This window comes from Ornithorhynchus anatinus, chromosome 12 (assembly GCF_004115215.2).
Source record: "Ornithorhynchus anatinus isolate Pmale09 chromosome 12, mOrnAna1.pri.v4, whole genome shotgun sequence".
In the NCBI taxonomy this organism is placed as follows: Eukaryota; Metazoa; Chordata; class Mammalia; order Monotremata; family Ornithorhynchidae; genus Ornithorhynchus; species Ornithorhynchus anatinus.
In genome coordinates, this window is record NC_041739.1 from 37,402,034 (window position 1) to 37,416,363 (window position 14,330).

Here is a 14,330-nt window from a genome sequence, read left to right on the forward strand (position 1 = left end):
TTTTCATTTGGTTAAAAGTAAATTCCCTTTCACATTTTCATCTGACATAGGATTTATCCTGTCCAGTACATCGTCTCTCGATCACAGACATGGTTTCTCATCAGGAACCCATCTTTGATCAATTTATCACTCAATCAATGATATTCATTGAGAGTTGACTATGTGCAGAGCACTGTACTAAGGGCTTGGGTGAGTACACTACAACAGAATTAGCAGCTACATTCCCTGCCCATAACAAGCCTACATCCATCTTAGATTAAAGTTGAGGCAGGTTTATTCAAAACTCTTGAGCTAGAAGGCCTCTCTCTAGCATCTCAAAGGAACGAAAGAAGAATCCAAACTATTTGCTTTCCTACCTTAGACGAAGGAAGTCTTTGCCGTTGGTCAGAAAAAAATATATTGAAATTTTATGGCAGTAGGTTTATCTTAGGTATCGGTGCCCCAAACAGTTGGTTGAATAAGAATCAGGTTATAATGAATGAAAATCTGTAATTTCTCCATCTGAGATCTGTAAATATCAAATCATATTATGACACTTAAGACTTGACATTAATTATGAACTGAAATGAACTGTCTGCCTTTAAGGATATTTAAACACATTATTATAATAAAAAGATGGATACGTCAAGGTACAAAATTTGAAAATTTGAATTGAAACGCTTGAAACAAGTTGCCATATAGCAACTATCATCATCATCATTATCGTATTTGTTAAGCACTTCCTATGTACAAAACACCCTGTTCAGCACTGGAATAAATATGAGTCAATCAGGTCAGGCACAGTCCCTAACCCATATTGCACTCACGGTCTAAGTAGTAAACCTTTCTTTCTTCTGAACAGCTTCTCTTAACCTATGTGAAAGCCAGAATAGAAAATTCCAAGTATGTTGATCTTTGGTTTCACAAAAGTCCACTCTGCTGTATTATATTGAACTCTAATTTTTCAAATAAAAGGTTCTATTGCCTGAGGTTTGTAGGATTATGAAATGAAAGGGCTTATTGTAATGAACAGTATATTTGCAAGAGGCAGTGTGCTAGTGTTGGAAACTGAATTTCCTGACTACTGCAAATAAAATCGCACCTCAAATTCTATTTCCATGTAATTTTTCAGAGGTGGTTTCCATTTCAGTGGATATTGCAAGAAAAATCAACTGCCAAAACTTAACCCAGCTCTCACAGAACAAAACAGGTAGAGAGGTTAAATTCCCACCCTCAGACATTTGTACCATTATCTGAATTGTAGGTCTCATTTATAAAATTCATTCATTCATTCAATAGTATTTATTGAGTGCTTACTATGTGCAGAGCACTGTACTAAGCGCTTGGAATGTACAATTCGGCAACAGATAGAGACAATCCGTGCCCATTGACGGGCTTACAGTCTAATCGGGGGAGACAGACAAAAACAATGTGTATAAAATTCATTTATAAAAAATCATAGTAATTTATTCTCTTGTCCCTCCTTGGCAACACCAGTCCTACCTGAAGTGATTTGCACTCTGGAGGAGACATTAGTATAAAACAAAACTTAGCTCGCTGTGGGCAGGGAACATTTCTAATCAACTCTGCATACTGTACTCTCCCAAGTGTTTAGTACAGTGCTCTGCACACAGTAAGTGCACAGTTAAATACGATTGATTGATTAGCCATCTCTTGCAAAAGCAGCAATGTTCAGAAACCTGGCTTCTGTTTCCAGTTTCACCCTGACTTGCTGAGTGATTGTAAAACAAGGTGCTTAACCTCCCCAGACTTGAATCGCTTCCCCATAAATTGGGTCACAGGCCCCCTGCTTTACTCCCAGAGTTATTATTAAAATGGAGAAGTAAATTAAGCCATTTTATTTTTCCTCAGACATTAGGGCCCTGGGTGACGGTTTGAGTGAGCCAGACTTTCCAGAATGTGTTCAGAGGGGAAGAAAAGCCTGAAGAGACCAATTAGAAATACAAGACGATAAACCACCGTTAAAGAAATTGTTATCCTTACCTCTGAGGAACGAGCCATACGAAGCAAAACTAATCCATCAATCAGTGGCATTTATTGAGCACTTACTGTGTGCAGAGCACTGTACTAAGCACATGGGAGAGTACATTGCAACAATAATAATGTTGGTACTTGTTAAGCACTTACTGTGTGCAGAGCACCGTTCTAAGCACTGGGGTAGATACAGGGTAATCAGGTTGTCCCACGTGAGGCTTACAGTTAATCCCCATTTTACAGATGAGGTCACTGAGGCACAGAGACGTTAAGTGACTTGCCCACAGTCACACAGCTGACAAGTGACAGAGCCGGGATTCGAATCCATGACCTCTGGCTCCCAAGGCCGGGCTCTTTCCACTGAGCCACGCTGCTTCTCAAATGCTTAGTACAGTATACTAAGCGCTCAGTAAATATGATTGATGCATTTGCAGGTACTTGGCCAAGAAGCACATAGGCTGAAATAGCCAAAAAAAATTTAAAAAAGAAAAGTCAGAGAATCCTATGTTGTTTGTTTAATGCCATTCAAGAGAAGAAAAAAAAGGTCCATTCATTGTATTTCTTGACTCCAAGTTTTCATTAGCTTTGGTATTCAAAGCACCAGTTGGTTTCATTCCAGCATAGGAAGGCTTATACAATTGAGGAGTTTCAGTTGGTCGTTTAAGCTTAAATTGGCTGCATTATTATGCTAATTGAATTGTTTTCCATTTTCAGGGACCTCAGGGACCTCCTGGACAAAAGGTATAGTACAAACAACAATGGTGTGAACGTTATTATATTTCATAGGCCCAAATTGAAAAGCAGGAGAGGTGGGTGGAATTACCTGCCGTAAATGATTCAGTAAATCACACTGAAGCAGTTAGCTTTGTCTCTGAATTCTGTTCTCTTAAAATACATTTGCATAATAGGAGTCCCAAGACTGCTAATTCTCTCCACTCTAAGAAATTCAAGCAATTTGAAACAAACAGTTTTCAATCTGCTAAAGTTGGGGGCTGAAGGGTCATTATACTTATTCAAGGGCTGGTAAAATCCTAAATCACTGACAGAGGTGAGACAAGGTTTCAGATTGAAGGCATGTTCTTATTCAATTATATCCATGCCAGGTGACTCAAAACCTACCAGAAGAAACAAAAGATGTAGGTGCTGCTGATAAATAGGGTTTGGTTGCTGTACTCGGTGACCTACCCGTGTCTTTCTGTTGCTAAGGTAACTTGAGATAGAACTTCTTGTGAGTGCTGTCATCATCCTTTATACTCATCAGGACCCACTGTCCAGTATAAGGGAGGGAACCACCATTACTAAAGTACTAAATATGTCCATAATAAAAGCAAAGAGGTGGCTCATTTCCAGAGTCTTATCCAAAAACCACCGAGGCCAAAAAATTTAATATGCTTTCAAAGGATGAAAGAAACTGTCATATTGGACAGAAAATGGGCTTAATGTGAAAGAAAGAACCAAGGAAACTGGAAAAAAAAAGGTAATATCACAAGTTAAAAAATATGTTCCTGTTCTGATATCTCAGAAGAATGTCTAGGATATAATTTTTATTTTCAATCATTGGTCCACTGGCATTTGTTGGAATAATCTTTGAGCCAAACGATCATGAAAGCTAGTGGGTGAGACTGTAAGGAAAGTACGTTCTTAGCAGTCGTGCTTCTAATAAACACAGTGTGAAATTGTAAAGTTTCCCCAGTCCACACACAGCCAGGATAAAATTACTCCTTAGATAATATACTTAATATGGGTTGTAAATTATTTTTACATTGATGTAATTTGAAGGCTCGTATTCCATTGCAAGATTAATCACATTTTAAATTCAAAGGTAGCTTTATTTCATTAATTGTAATGTTGACTAAGAAAAATCAGCTCTTTACTGTTTAACTAGAGCATGTTCAGACTGTAGGTAAAAAGGTTTGCCCAGAGTAACTGAGTTGCTGAGAATAACTTGTTTTAAAAAGAAGGTGCATTCATCTGAATCTGGTTATTTTTCCTGCTCACTATATAATTAGTCTTCCCAGTACAGTCTCACAAATTTTCCCTTCTCATCTCTTGAAGAGAAATTCTGATTCCAGTTGTCTAAATTGAGACTTTATATTTCAGAAAGTCAATAGCAATAGGCAGTCAATTCACTAAAACGAACAGTACATGAGAAAATGCCAACCCAGCATTCCCTCACTCAGTTTTGGCATTTGAGAATCCGGAAAGTTTCCAATATATCACAAATCTTTATTTCATACATTTACGCATGCATTTCTAAGGTGAACCGCTACTACATTTCCATGTTAATTTCTCTTTGATTTTTTACTTTTTTTCTTGGCACTCGTTCTTTATTTGGTCGAGTACTACATTTTGATTGCTGGAACTTAAACTTCATGCTATTTATAAGAGTTGTGGGGATCAGTATTGCCAGACGGAGTTGCTAACAATTGGTGGTTTGGATCGCAACTTCAAGGTGTGATGTTTTTGACCATAAGAGGGACACCTACTAAATTCAGTGGGAATAATAAGGCTCACTAGTCAAGACATAAGAACAGTAATAGATTTAATTTGCTGATTTCTAGAGAAAGCATGTAGGGTCCAATCTTGCCATCGTTCAGTTGAATCAGGAGAACTGAGCGGGCAATCGGCAGCACTAGGCTGTATCCCAGAACAGAAAGTCATGTCTAAGTGGAGAGGGAAAATAAACTATTTCAAATGAGAAACAAATTCTTGATTGACATGGAATGTAGACCTTGAGGACTAAAGTTGTTAACCAGACAAATGTGCAGCTGATGTGATTCAAAGAAATGAACGCCTTTAACCCTCTAAACCCATTCTCTTGTTTTCTCCCAGGGTTCTCTTGGAGCTCCTGGCATGCCGGGAATGGATGGGCAAATGGTGAGTTTTCCAGGGTGCTATTTGGGGAATTCCTGAGCTTAACATTACAAAACTATTCAACTTGTGTTTCAGCTATGGAGAGCATGTTTAAAACGCTGCTTCAATTCAGCATTCGTGTTTCTGAATGATGACAGTTCGGAGAAGGCACTAAAATATCTTGAAATGAAAACAGTTGTCCAAGCATCCTGCTTGGAGATGTGCAGCAGCGCTGCATACAGTGCTCTGCACACAATAAGTGCTCAATAAATATGATTGAGTAAATGCCTGGGCCATTGGATGGGTCCAGGAATGACACTTAGTACACTGTACCAAACAATTGGGGGAGTACGATGCAAAAATGTGGGCAAAGAACTTTTTAATGCAAGTACATCAAGGAGCACGTTTATGTTTCAAATTTTGCTACCTTCCTTCATTGAGTAAATATGTTAAAGGGTTTGGGTTGAATTGCTCTTATACGGAAGCCAAGCCTTTGCTATTATTTAAATATAAAATAAAGGAGCCATCCCAAAGTTAATCATAAACCAAGTGACCCGTAAATTACCGTTTGCCCCAATCGATCTATCAATTTTATTTATTGAACACTTGAGAGTACAAAAGAACAATATAACAGACACTTTCCCTGACCAGAACGAACCTGCGGTCTAGAGGAGGAGACAGACATTAACATAAATAAGTTATGGATACGTACATAAGTGTTTGTGGGGTTAGGAGGGGCAGGAATAAAAGGGGGAAGTCAGGGTGTCCCAAAAGGGAGTGGAAGAAAAATGAAAGAAGACTTATTCAGGGAAGGCTTCTTGGAGGAGGTGTGCCTCCAGTGAGGCTTTGAAGTAGGGAGAGTAACTGTCGGTTATGAAGAGGGAGAGCGTTCCAGGCCAGAGGCAGGATGTGAGTGAGAAGTTTGCGGCGAGATAGATGAGTTCTAGGTACAGTGAGTAGGTTGGCATTAGCGGAGCAAAGTGTGTGCCCTGGTTTGCAGTAGGAGAACAGTGAGGTGAGGTAAGAGTCAGCAAGATGATTGACTGCTTTAAAGTTGATGGTAAGGAGTTTCTCTGTGATGCAGAGGTGGATTCATTCATTCAATCATATTTGTTGAGCACTTATTGTTGTGAAGAGCACTGTACTAAGCACTTGAGGGACCTCCGCAGTTAGGGGGTGGGAAGCAGAGGAGGAGCCCAAAAAAGAGACTGAGAATGAGCAGCCAGAGACATAGGAGTAGATCCAGGAGAGGCCAGTGTAGGTGAAGCCGAGGTTAGATAATGGTTCCAGGAGAAGGGGCTGGTCGACAGTGTCAAAGGCAGCTGAGAGGTCAAAGAGGATTAGGAGTAGAGGCCATTGAATTTGGAAACAAGGAGATCATTTGTGGGGGAAGGGAAGGGAGAGGGAGAGGGAGGTTTCTGTGGAGTGAAGGGGAGAGAAGCCATATTGGAGGGGTCAAATAAAGAATTGGAGGAGAGGACCTAGAGATAGAGGGTGTAGACGACTCGCTCAAGGCGTTTGGAGAGGTATGGTAGGAGGGAGATCGGTCAATTTTGCCTCCATTTTTTAGGCAGCTCTAATGACTCTAAATCAGTCAATCAATATTGAGTGGGTACTGTGTGCAGAACAGTATATAAAGTGTTTGGGAAAGTACAATACTGTAAAAATAATCTAATTGAGAGTCAACTACCAATCCTGAATTGAAAAATTAAACTTTTTTTTTATTCCTGACAAGCAAGATGGAGATCACTTTTTGGACAGGCGATGCTCCCTTCTGTAACTCTATATAATAACTGTGGTTTATAAATACTATGTGCCAAGCACTGTACTAAGGGCTGGGGTAGATACAAGATCATGAGGTCCCACATGGGGGCTCCCATTGTAAATAGGAGGGAGGATGGAAATTGAATCCCCATTTTGCAGATGAGGGAACTGAGGCTCAGAGAAGTTAAGTGACTTGTGGAAGGCCACACATCAGGTACATGGTGGGATCAGGATTTTAGCTCAGGTCCTCTGACTCCCAGGCCCATGCTCTTTCCACGAGACCACATTGCTTCCCTGTCACTACAGATAGCAGAAAATTACAGATAGCAGAAAATTTGGGCTTTAATTGTACTGCACTATATCATTTGGGCACCAAGTTTACAGTAATCTTACTATGATTTGTATTTTTCCCCCTTGCCGATGCTTAATCCTCTTTTTTAAAATATGATATACACACAGAATAGCATTTTACCTTCCATGGAGGTGTGAATTTGACAAGCTGGTAAAAAAAAAAGGTATTCCTTTCATCATCTCTTCGGTGAAATCCGTGCAAAATATTGAATTGGCAAACTGTCAGGAGTGGTTGATGGTCCCACTGGTTTAATACCTGCTAATCTCAGAACTGAGAACCCTGCTTTCATCTATGACTCATGCGACATCAGTGGTTTTAAATCAAAGCCCTAGTGTATTTTTCTGCAGCTCAAAATAATCACCCTAATACCCAGTATCTCTTTCAATCTTTGCTATAGTGAACTCTGTTAGGTGACCATGGGTTTTTTTGTGTGTTTCCATGCGGCGTATAGTCTAAAAGTTTTACAGTTAAGGTATGGGTCAGGTATTGGTTCCTACTCACTGAGCAGGTTTGGTTAACATTTAATCTCAATTTCACAGGCATCTTCGGAATAGCAGTCTCTAGAACATTCTTTCCATTAAAATAGGGCTGGTGAAACCTGGATTAAACGTTGACCAAAGTGACTTGATAAGACGCAAACAGTATGAGTCTCACACAGAAATATGAAGCTTTAAGCTTTACTTATAAAACTGACTGCATAAACTTAGCTAACAGCACACAGTGTGCATTCAATATATATTATCCATCTAGACACAGAAAAGAAGTATAAATCAGCACAGATTAATGTCATCCTATAGAACTAATGAATAAACCATAGTCTTGCTCCTTGAAACTGGGATGATCTTGGAGAAGAGAGCGTAGATTTATAGAAACTGTTAATTTATGGCTGTGTGACTTCACAATCTCTAACTATGCTCTTATGAAGATTGACTGTAAGTATGTGTTCTTTTATTTTCACAAAGGAAATGTGCAATTTCCTTAGCAAGGGAAAAGAATGTTACAGATACACTCATGATGGTCATCAAATTTAATTTGTGTTTTATGAAAAGGAGCTGACATTTTTCATTTATAGTTTTATGTATTGATTTTCATCATTTCTGTAACATTTTGAAAATTTTTCCTACATATATCTGGGAAATATTGGTGAATGATTTTCCATATTTTAAAGGTGCCAAGCAGGTTTAATTTAACTTTATTGGTTTCTTTTTTCCCTTGGCTTGGAACAGAGAATGTAAACTTTCCCATTCCAAGGAACGTAATCCGATTGTAGATCTTTTCAACACAGCAGTGTTGCTTGTCCCAAATAATAATTTATACCTCTGTTTATCTCAAGTCAAAATGTCATATTCAATCGATCAATCAATTGTATTTACTGAAAGCACTGTACCAAAATCTTAGGAGTATAGAATATAACAGAGTTGGTAGACACGTTCTCAACCCACAAAGAGCTTACAGTCTAGACAAGAGTGAATTCAAGATCAACCCTTAAGGTAATTTGGGAAGAAATTGAATATATCATTTGCAATGTGAAATGACGTAAATGCCCAGGCAGGAATAAGTCGTGACCGTAGTATCTCAAAGTGGGAGATATTTTAAGGTGCCAGCCTGATGATTCGATATAAATCTCATCAATAAACCGACTCCAACGGCAAGAAAAAAATAGAATACTTTTTGTTGATATTTATTAAGCACTTCTGTGTGAAGCACTGCATTAAACTCTGTGGTAAATGTCCCTCATGGAATCACAACCTAAATGGGAGAAAGCAAACAGAGCAAGCACTAAGAAGTTGAAAACAACTGAGAAGCAGCATGGCCTAGTGGAAAGAGCATGGGCCTGGTAATCAGAAAGACCTGGGTTCTGATCCTGACCCCAGCACTTATCTGCTTTGTGTCCTAGGGCAAGCCACTTCACTTTTCTGTGCCTCAGTTATCTCATCTGTAAAATGGGGATTGACATTGTGAACCCCACATGGGACAAGGTGGGTTCAGTCTGATTCATTTGTATCTACCCCAGTGCTTAGTACAGTGCCTGGCAGATAATAAACACTTAAAAGAGTTAAAAATAATTTAAAAATTGACAATTCAAGATGACATTGGAAAATATGGTACAGTAATTAGGCATCCTAATAAGAATAGTCTCTGTGGCACTTGTTAAGCACTCACTGTGTACCAAGCACTGTACTGAATGGGGGTAGTAGATACAAGGTAATCAAGTCAGACACAGTCCCTGTCCCACATGGGACTTAGAGACTACGTCAAGGGAGAACTGGCCCCTATCATGGCTCCAAGCACCATCTTACATACAAATAGTCACTCTCTCCCCAGTGGTCAAACAGTTCTGAAGGTTTCTGCCGGACAGTAGGGCCATCTTAGTCTGACAGGAGGCAGGGAGGCTGAATCCACCCGAGACAGCTGCAGGGACACCCCTACGTTCCTAGTTTTATGGGGGACTCTGACCCATTGGGTTTCTGCTAGTGCTCACCCCACTCTGAAAGGTAGCTGAGATCTTCAGGAAGGGAATACGGAAGATCTTGCAAAAATATTGTTAGATTTTGCACCTTTCAAACCTTTCAGAATCAAAATCTCATAGGTCCGCCATATGGGATAATAGCTATAGTCCCTGCGGTATTTAGGGGAAAGGAGATCAACTCTGTTAATGGTGGAAGGCCTTGAAAAAATGGCCCCAGAAATTTTCATGCAACGAAAATCCTCTGACTCTCAGGCCTTTACTCTTTCCACTAGGTCACACTGCTTCTCACATTGTATTGTACACTCCCAAACACTTAGTACAGTGCTCTGCACACAGTTAGCACTCAATAAATACCATTGATCGAGTGCATCTTTTAAGCTCCAGTTTGAGTTGGCTAGCATAGGAAAATGCTGTTTCCCCTGATCTATTTGATGCCTCAGGCTTTGGCAACTAGATATTCTAGGTATTTTGGGTGAAAGACATCTCAAAAACCACTCTTCATGACATTCTCATAGCTAATTGAGCGGTCTTGGCCTGGATGGAATATTGGTATTTTTATGGACATGTGAGTGGAATTCTAAGAGGCTGTACTTTTGTTTCCGGAAGTAAACATTAATAGTTATCTGAAAAACTACTTCATTCCCTGCCAAGCTACAGTATCTAGATAAGCCAACCATATATCTCATTTTATCCAGGATGGCCCTAGATTTTTTTTTAAGATGTTCCAGGAAAATTTAGAATATAGATATAAATGTCCCAGGCATGGGATTTTCCCTCCTTATCTTGTCAGCCTCCTTCCTTTAACCCCAATTTTTCTTTCTCACTTCAAATACTGGGGTTACCAAGTAGGGATTGGTATATGCTCAGTCTGTGTTTCGGGATAAAGCTCGGAATTGATCCTGGTGTCCAATTTTTTTTAGCAAAACTCTTCTATTCAGCCCATATCTAGACTTGTTTTCTAGGTACAATATCCAAGGGGTAAAGGCCTGAGAGGATTGGAAAAAAACCCACAACTAATGTCTTTTTAAATTCAAGACTCCTAGTTCCACAGTTTTTCTCTTCCGGCGTTAACAACAACAGTGAAACTGCAGTATAAGAAGGAAACAGATCTATCTTGACATGGCTAATGTGGAATTGCCTTATGTTAAAGATTTAATTCCACGATGTTTTGGTGTATCGGTGACAGACTGAGAATCAATTGTGATTGGAATGGCCGCATGCAGTGGTTCTGTTAAATGATCTACTTTCGTTTTGAACCAACTCTTCATGAAAAATTGTAAGCTCTATGGACTTTTAAATATGTCTTTCACGTTACTCTTGAAAACTGAAATAGTTGAATAGGGCTAGAGCAATGTTTTACATCATGGCTCTAAAACATGCTTGGAAAACTGAAAGCAGTAAGCCATACTCTAAAAAGTCACTCTAAATTACTTTCAGCTTAACTACTCTAAAGGTCATTGGGGAGTAATACAGTGGGAATAGAGATGCAGTTTAAAGTATGGTAGAGGAAGCACCATCAATCTACCTGCATTTAAGATGTCAGCTGCTGTTTTCTTTTAAAACTACCTGTAGAATGTCCTCAACATCTGGGAGTTTAATATATTGTCAGGTTTAGGTGGGTGGAAGATTATACAAGGCATAAAAATTGGACTTCTATAAACAAAACAGGACTCTTTCACCTTGCATTTTCATCAAATGTCACTCTAATATGTGACTAAATGGATATTTTCTTTTCCTTCCAGGAGCAAGTGGGCTTTCGTATCTATACATGAGTCTACCGATAGCTTTTTGCAGCATATAAAATAGAATTCTTGATGGGTTTGGGTTAAGCCACTCAGAAAGACTGTGTGTTGGGACATTTGCCTGTTTGCTTGTTTTGATGTCTGTCTTCCCCCTTCTAGACTGTAAGCCCGCTCTGGGCAGGGATTGTCTCTCTTTATTGCTGTATTGTACTTTCCGAGGGCTTAGTACAGTAAGCACTCAATAAATACGATTGAATGAATGAATGAATTTGGGTAAAAATGTTGGCCTCCTTGGAAAAGTTCGGGTTTTTTTAAAATTTAAATTAATTATGGTATTTGTTAAATGCTCGCTATGTGTCGAGCACTGTTCGGAGCAGTGGGATAGATAATCAAGTTGGACACGGCAGCAAAAACTCCACTCTTGCCTTAGGATGCCGTGATTCACCACTGTGACATGAATGTTTAACAATTCCGCTCAAAATTGGAGAGTTAGCTCCCACGGGCTCAGTTCAGGGCTAGGTTTTCAGCCTTTCCACTTATTATGCTGTTATACTAATTTAATATCATTTATGCTTTCCTTATAGGCTTCTTTGGGTAGGTGACTCCCTTCCAAAGTCTAGGCAGTCATCAAGTAGGGGTCACTGGTGGAGATTTGGTTTTGTTTTCCACACTAACCTCTTCCTCTCTTATTCTAGGGGGAACCGGGTTTGCCTGGATCAGTGGGGCAGGATGGTATTCCAGGCGTTAAGGTGAGTGCCGATCAAGTCAAGAGCAGATCTACAAGTGACACAGTTATGCAGCCAACAATGTGTTACTGTTTGGAAGGAGAGGGCCTTCTGGTTTGAACGATTAGATCGTCGTGGTTTGAGTGATTAGAGGGATGCAAGCTGCTCCTTTGTTCCAATTTCAAAATAATGTATTTTCCTAATAATAGTAATCCTATTTGTTAAGCACTTACTACGTATCAAGCACTGTTCTAAGTGCTGGGGTAGATACAAGCTAATCAGGTTGGACACAGTCCCTGTCCCACATAATAACTGCGGTATTTGTTAAGCGCTTACTATCTGCCAAGCACTGTACTGAGTGCTGGGGTAGATACAAGCAAATCAGGTTGGATACAGTCCCTGTCCCACATAATAATGATAATAATGATGGCATTTGTTAAGCGCTTACTATGTGCAAAGCACTGTCCTAAGCGCTGGGAGGATACAGGTGATCAGGTTGTCCCACGGCTCACAGTCTTAATGCCCATTTTACAGTTGAGGAAACTGAGGCACAGAGAAGTTAAGTGACTTGCCCAAAGTCACACAGCTGGCAAGTGGCGGAGCTGGGATTTGAACCCATGACCTCTGACTCCCCAGCCCGGGCTCTTTCCACTGAACCATGCTGCCACATGGGGCTCACAGTCTCAATCCCCATTTTACAGATGAGGGAACTGAGGCACACAGAAATGAAATGACTTACCCAAGGTCACAGAGCAGACTATTGGCGGATCCAGGATTAGAATCTATGATTCTGACTCCCAGGCCCATGCTGTATCCACTACACACATTGAGCTCACGGTCTTAATCCTCATTTTACAGATGAGGCAACTGAGGCCAAAGGAAGTGAAGTGACTTGCCCAAGGTCACACCGCAGACAAGAGGAGGAGCCAGGATTAGAACTCAGGTCCTTCTGACTCCCAGGCCCATCTATTAGACCACGGTGCTTCTCTACCTGCCTGTGTCAATGTGACCCCGCCCGCTCCCCCCAGTATCATAACAATGCTTCTATCTCCTCTAAGAAGCAAATAGTTTACAACTTTGGCAGGTTCTGGAATCTTTTTGGTGAGTTTTGGATTGTCACTGGAAATTCACCGTTCCCAGTTAGCTTTGGTTTGGATAGGCCACTGTAGATTATACGGTAGAAACCAGACCTGTCACCCACCCATCTGAAAGTTGTGTTTATGAAAATCTCGCTGAAGCCTTTCTAGTACTCTCCAGAGATGTTTCTGTTATATGTTGAAAATATTTCCAATAGCAAAAATGGAGGCCACTCTATTGTTATCCCACCAAAGACAAGGGTGGCCAAACTTTCTGAGTTCAGATGAACTGCAATAATAAGAGTGTGTTTACTGAATCTTTGTGAGGCAGTGTGGTCTAGTGGAAAGAGTGCAGTCGTGGGAGTCAGATGACCTGGGTTCTCATCCCCGCCCCACCACTTGCCTGCTGTGTGACTTAGGGCAAATCATTTAACTTCTCCATGTCTCAGTTCCCTGAACTGCAAAATGGGAGATTCAGTGGTCTCTCTCCTTACTTAGACTGTGAGCCCCACTTGGGACCTAATTATATTGTGTCTATTCTAGCATTTAGTACAGTTCTTGGTCCCTAGAAAGTGCTTAACAAATACCACGATTATTATTATTAATATCAATTATTATTTACAGAATTGGAGCCTAGGAAGGACTTCTAAAATTCATAGTCAGCTTCCTCGCCCAGCAGGAAAGGAAGCGTGTTTTGGGACCACTATCAATCAACTCTCTCTTTCCTTTCCAAACATAAAAGGGTAAACAGTAAGAGTCGGTGCTGAAGTCAGGTTTGCAGGACCATTTTCGAGTTGCCTACCCACTAGCAGGGATGGGTGGTGACCAAGGAAACTGGTCAAAAGCGGCATGGCTCAGTGGAAAGAGCCTGGGCTTCGGAGGCAGAGGTCATGGGTTCGACTCCCGGCTCTGCCACTTAGCTGTGTGACTGTGGGCAAGTCACTTAACTTCTCTGGGCCTCAGTTACCTCATCTGTAAAATGGGGATTAACTGTGAGCCTCACGTGGGACGACCCGATTACCCTGTATCTCCCCCCGCGCTTAGAACAGTGCTCTGCACATAGTAAGTGCTTAACAAATACCAATATTATTATGAATCTGGGTTTAGTGAATGAAAAGAGACTTGCCACCAAACTTGAGTGGGAAGTAATTAAAAAGAACACAGAGGCCACCTTAAACCAACTCTTTTTGGGTGAGACACAGAAGAGCACAGTGACTCTTGTCCTTGCATACCACAAATTCAGTGGTCTCACAATGCAAGCACTTAATACTGTGTTCTGCACACAGTAAGTACTCAGTAAATACCATTGATTGATATGTATGTATTTTGAGGCCCTTCTTCTTCCTTCTCTGCCCCTTATGAGGCTCTAGCGAA

The 14,330-nt window shown here is 40.5% G+C and overlaps 1 protein-coding gene across 1 annotated transcript in view; it reads left to right on the forward strand.

Annotated features, from left to right (window-relative positions):
• Positions 1–14,330, forward strand: part of COL25A1 (collagen type XXV alpha 1 chain) — a 550,081-nt gene that overhangs the window by 438,617 nt on the left and 97,134 nt on the right. The window contains 3 exon segments of the mRNA XM_039913724.1: positions 2,689–2,715; positions 4,807–4,851; positions 11,851–11,904. Coding sequence (XP_039769658.1) covers positions 2,689–2,715; positions 4,807–4,851; positions 11,851–11,904 — 126 coding nt within the window.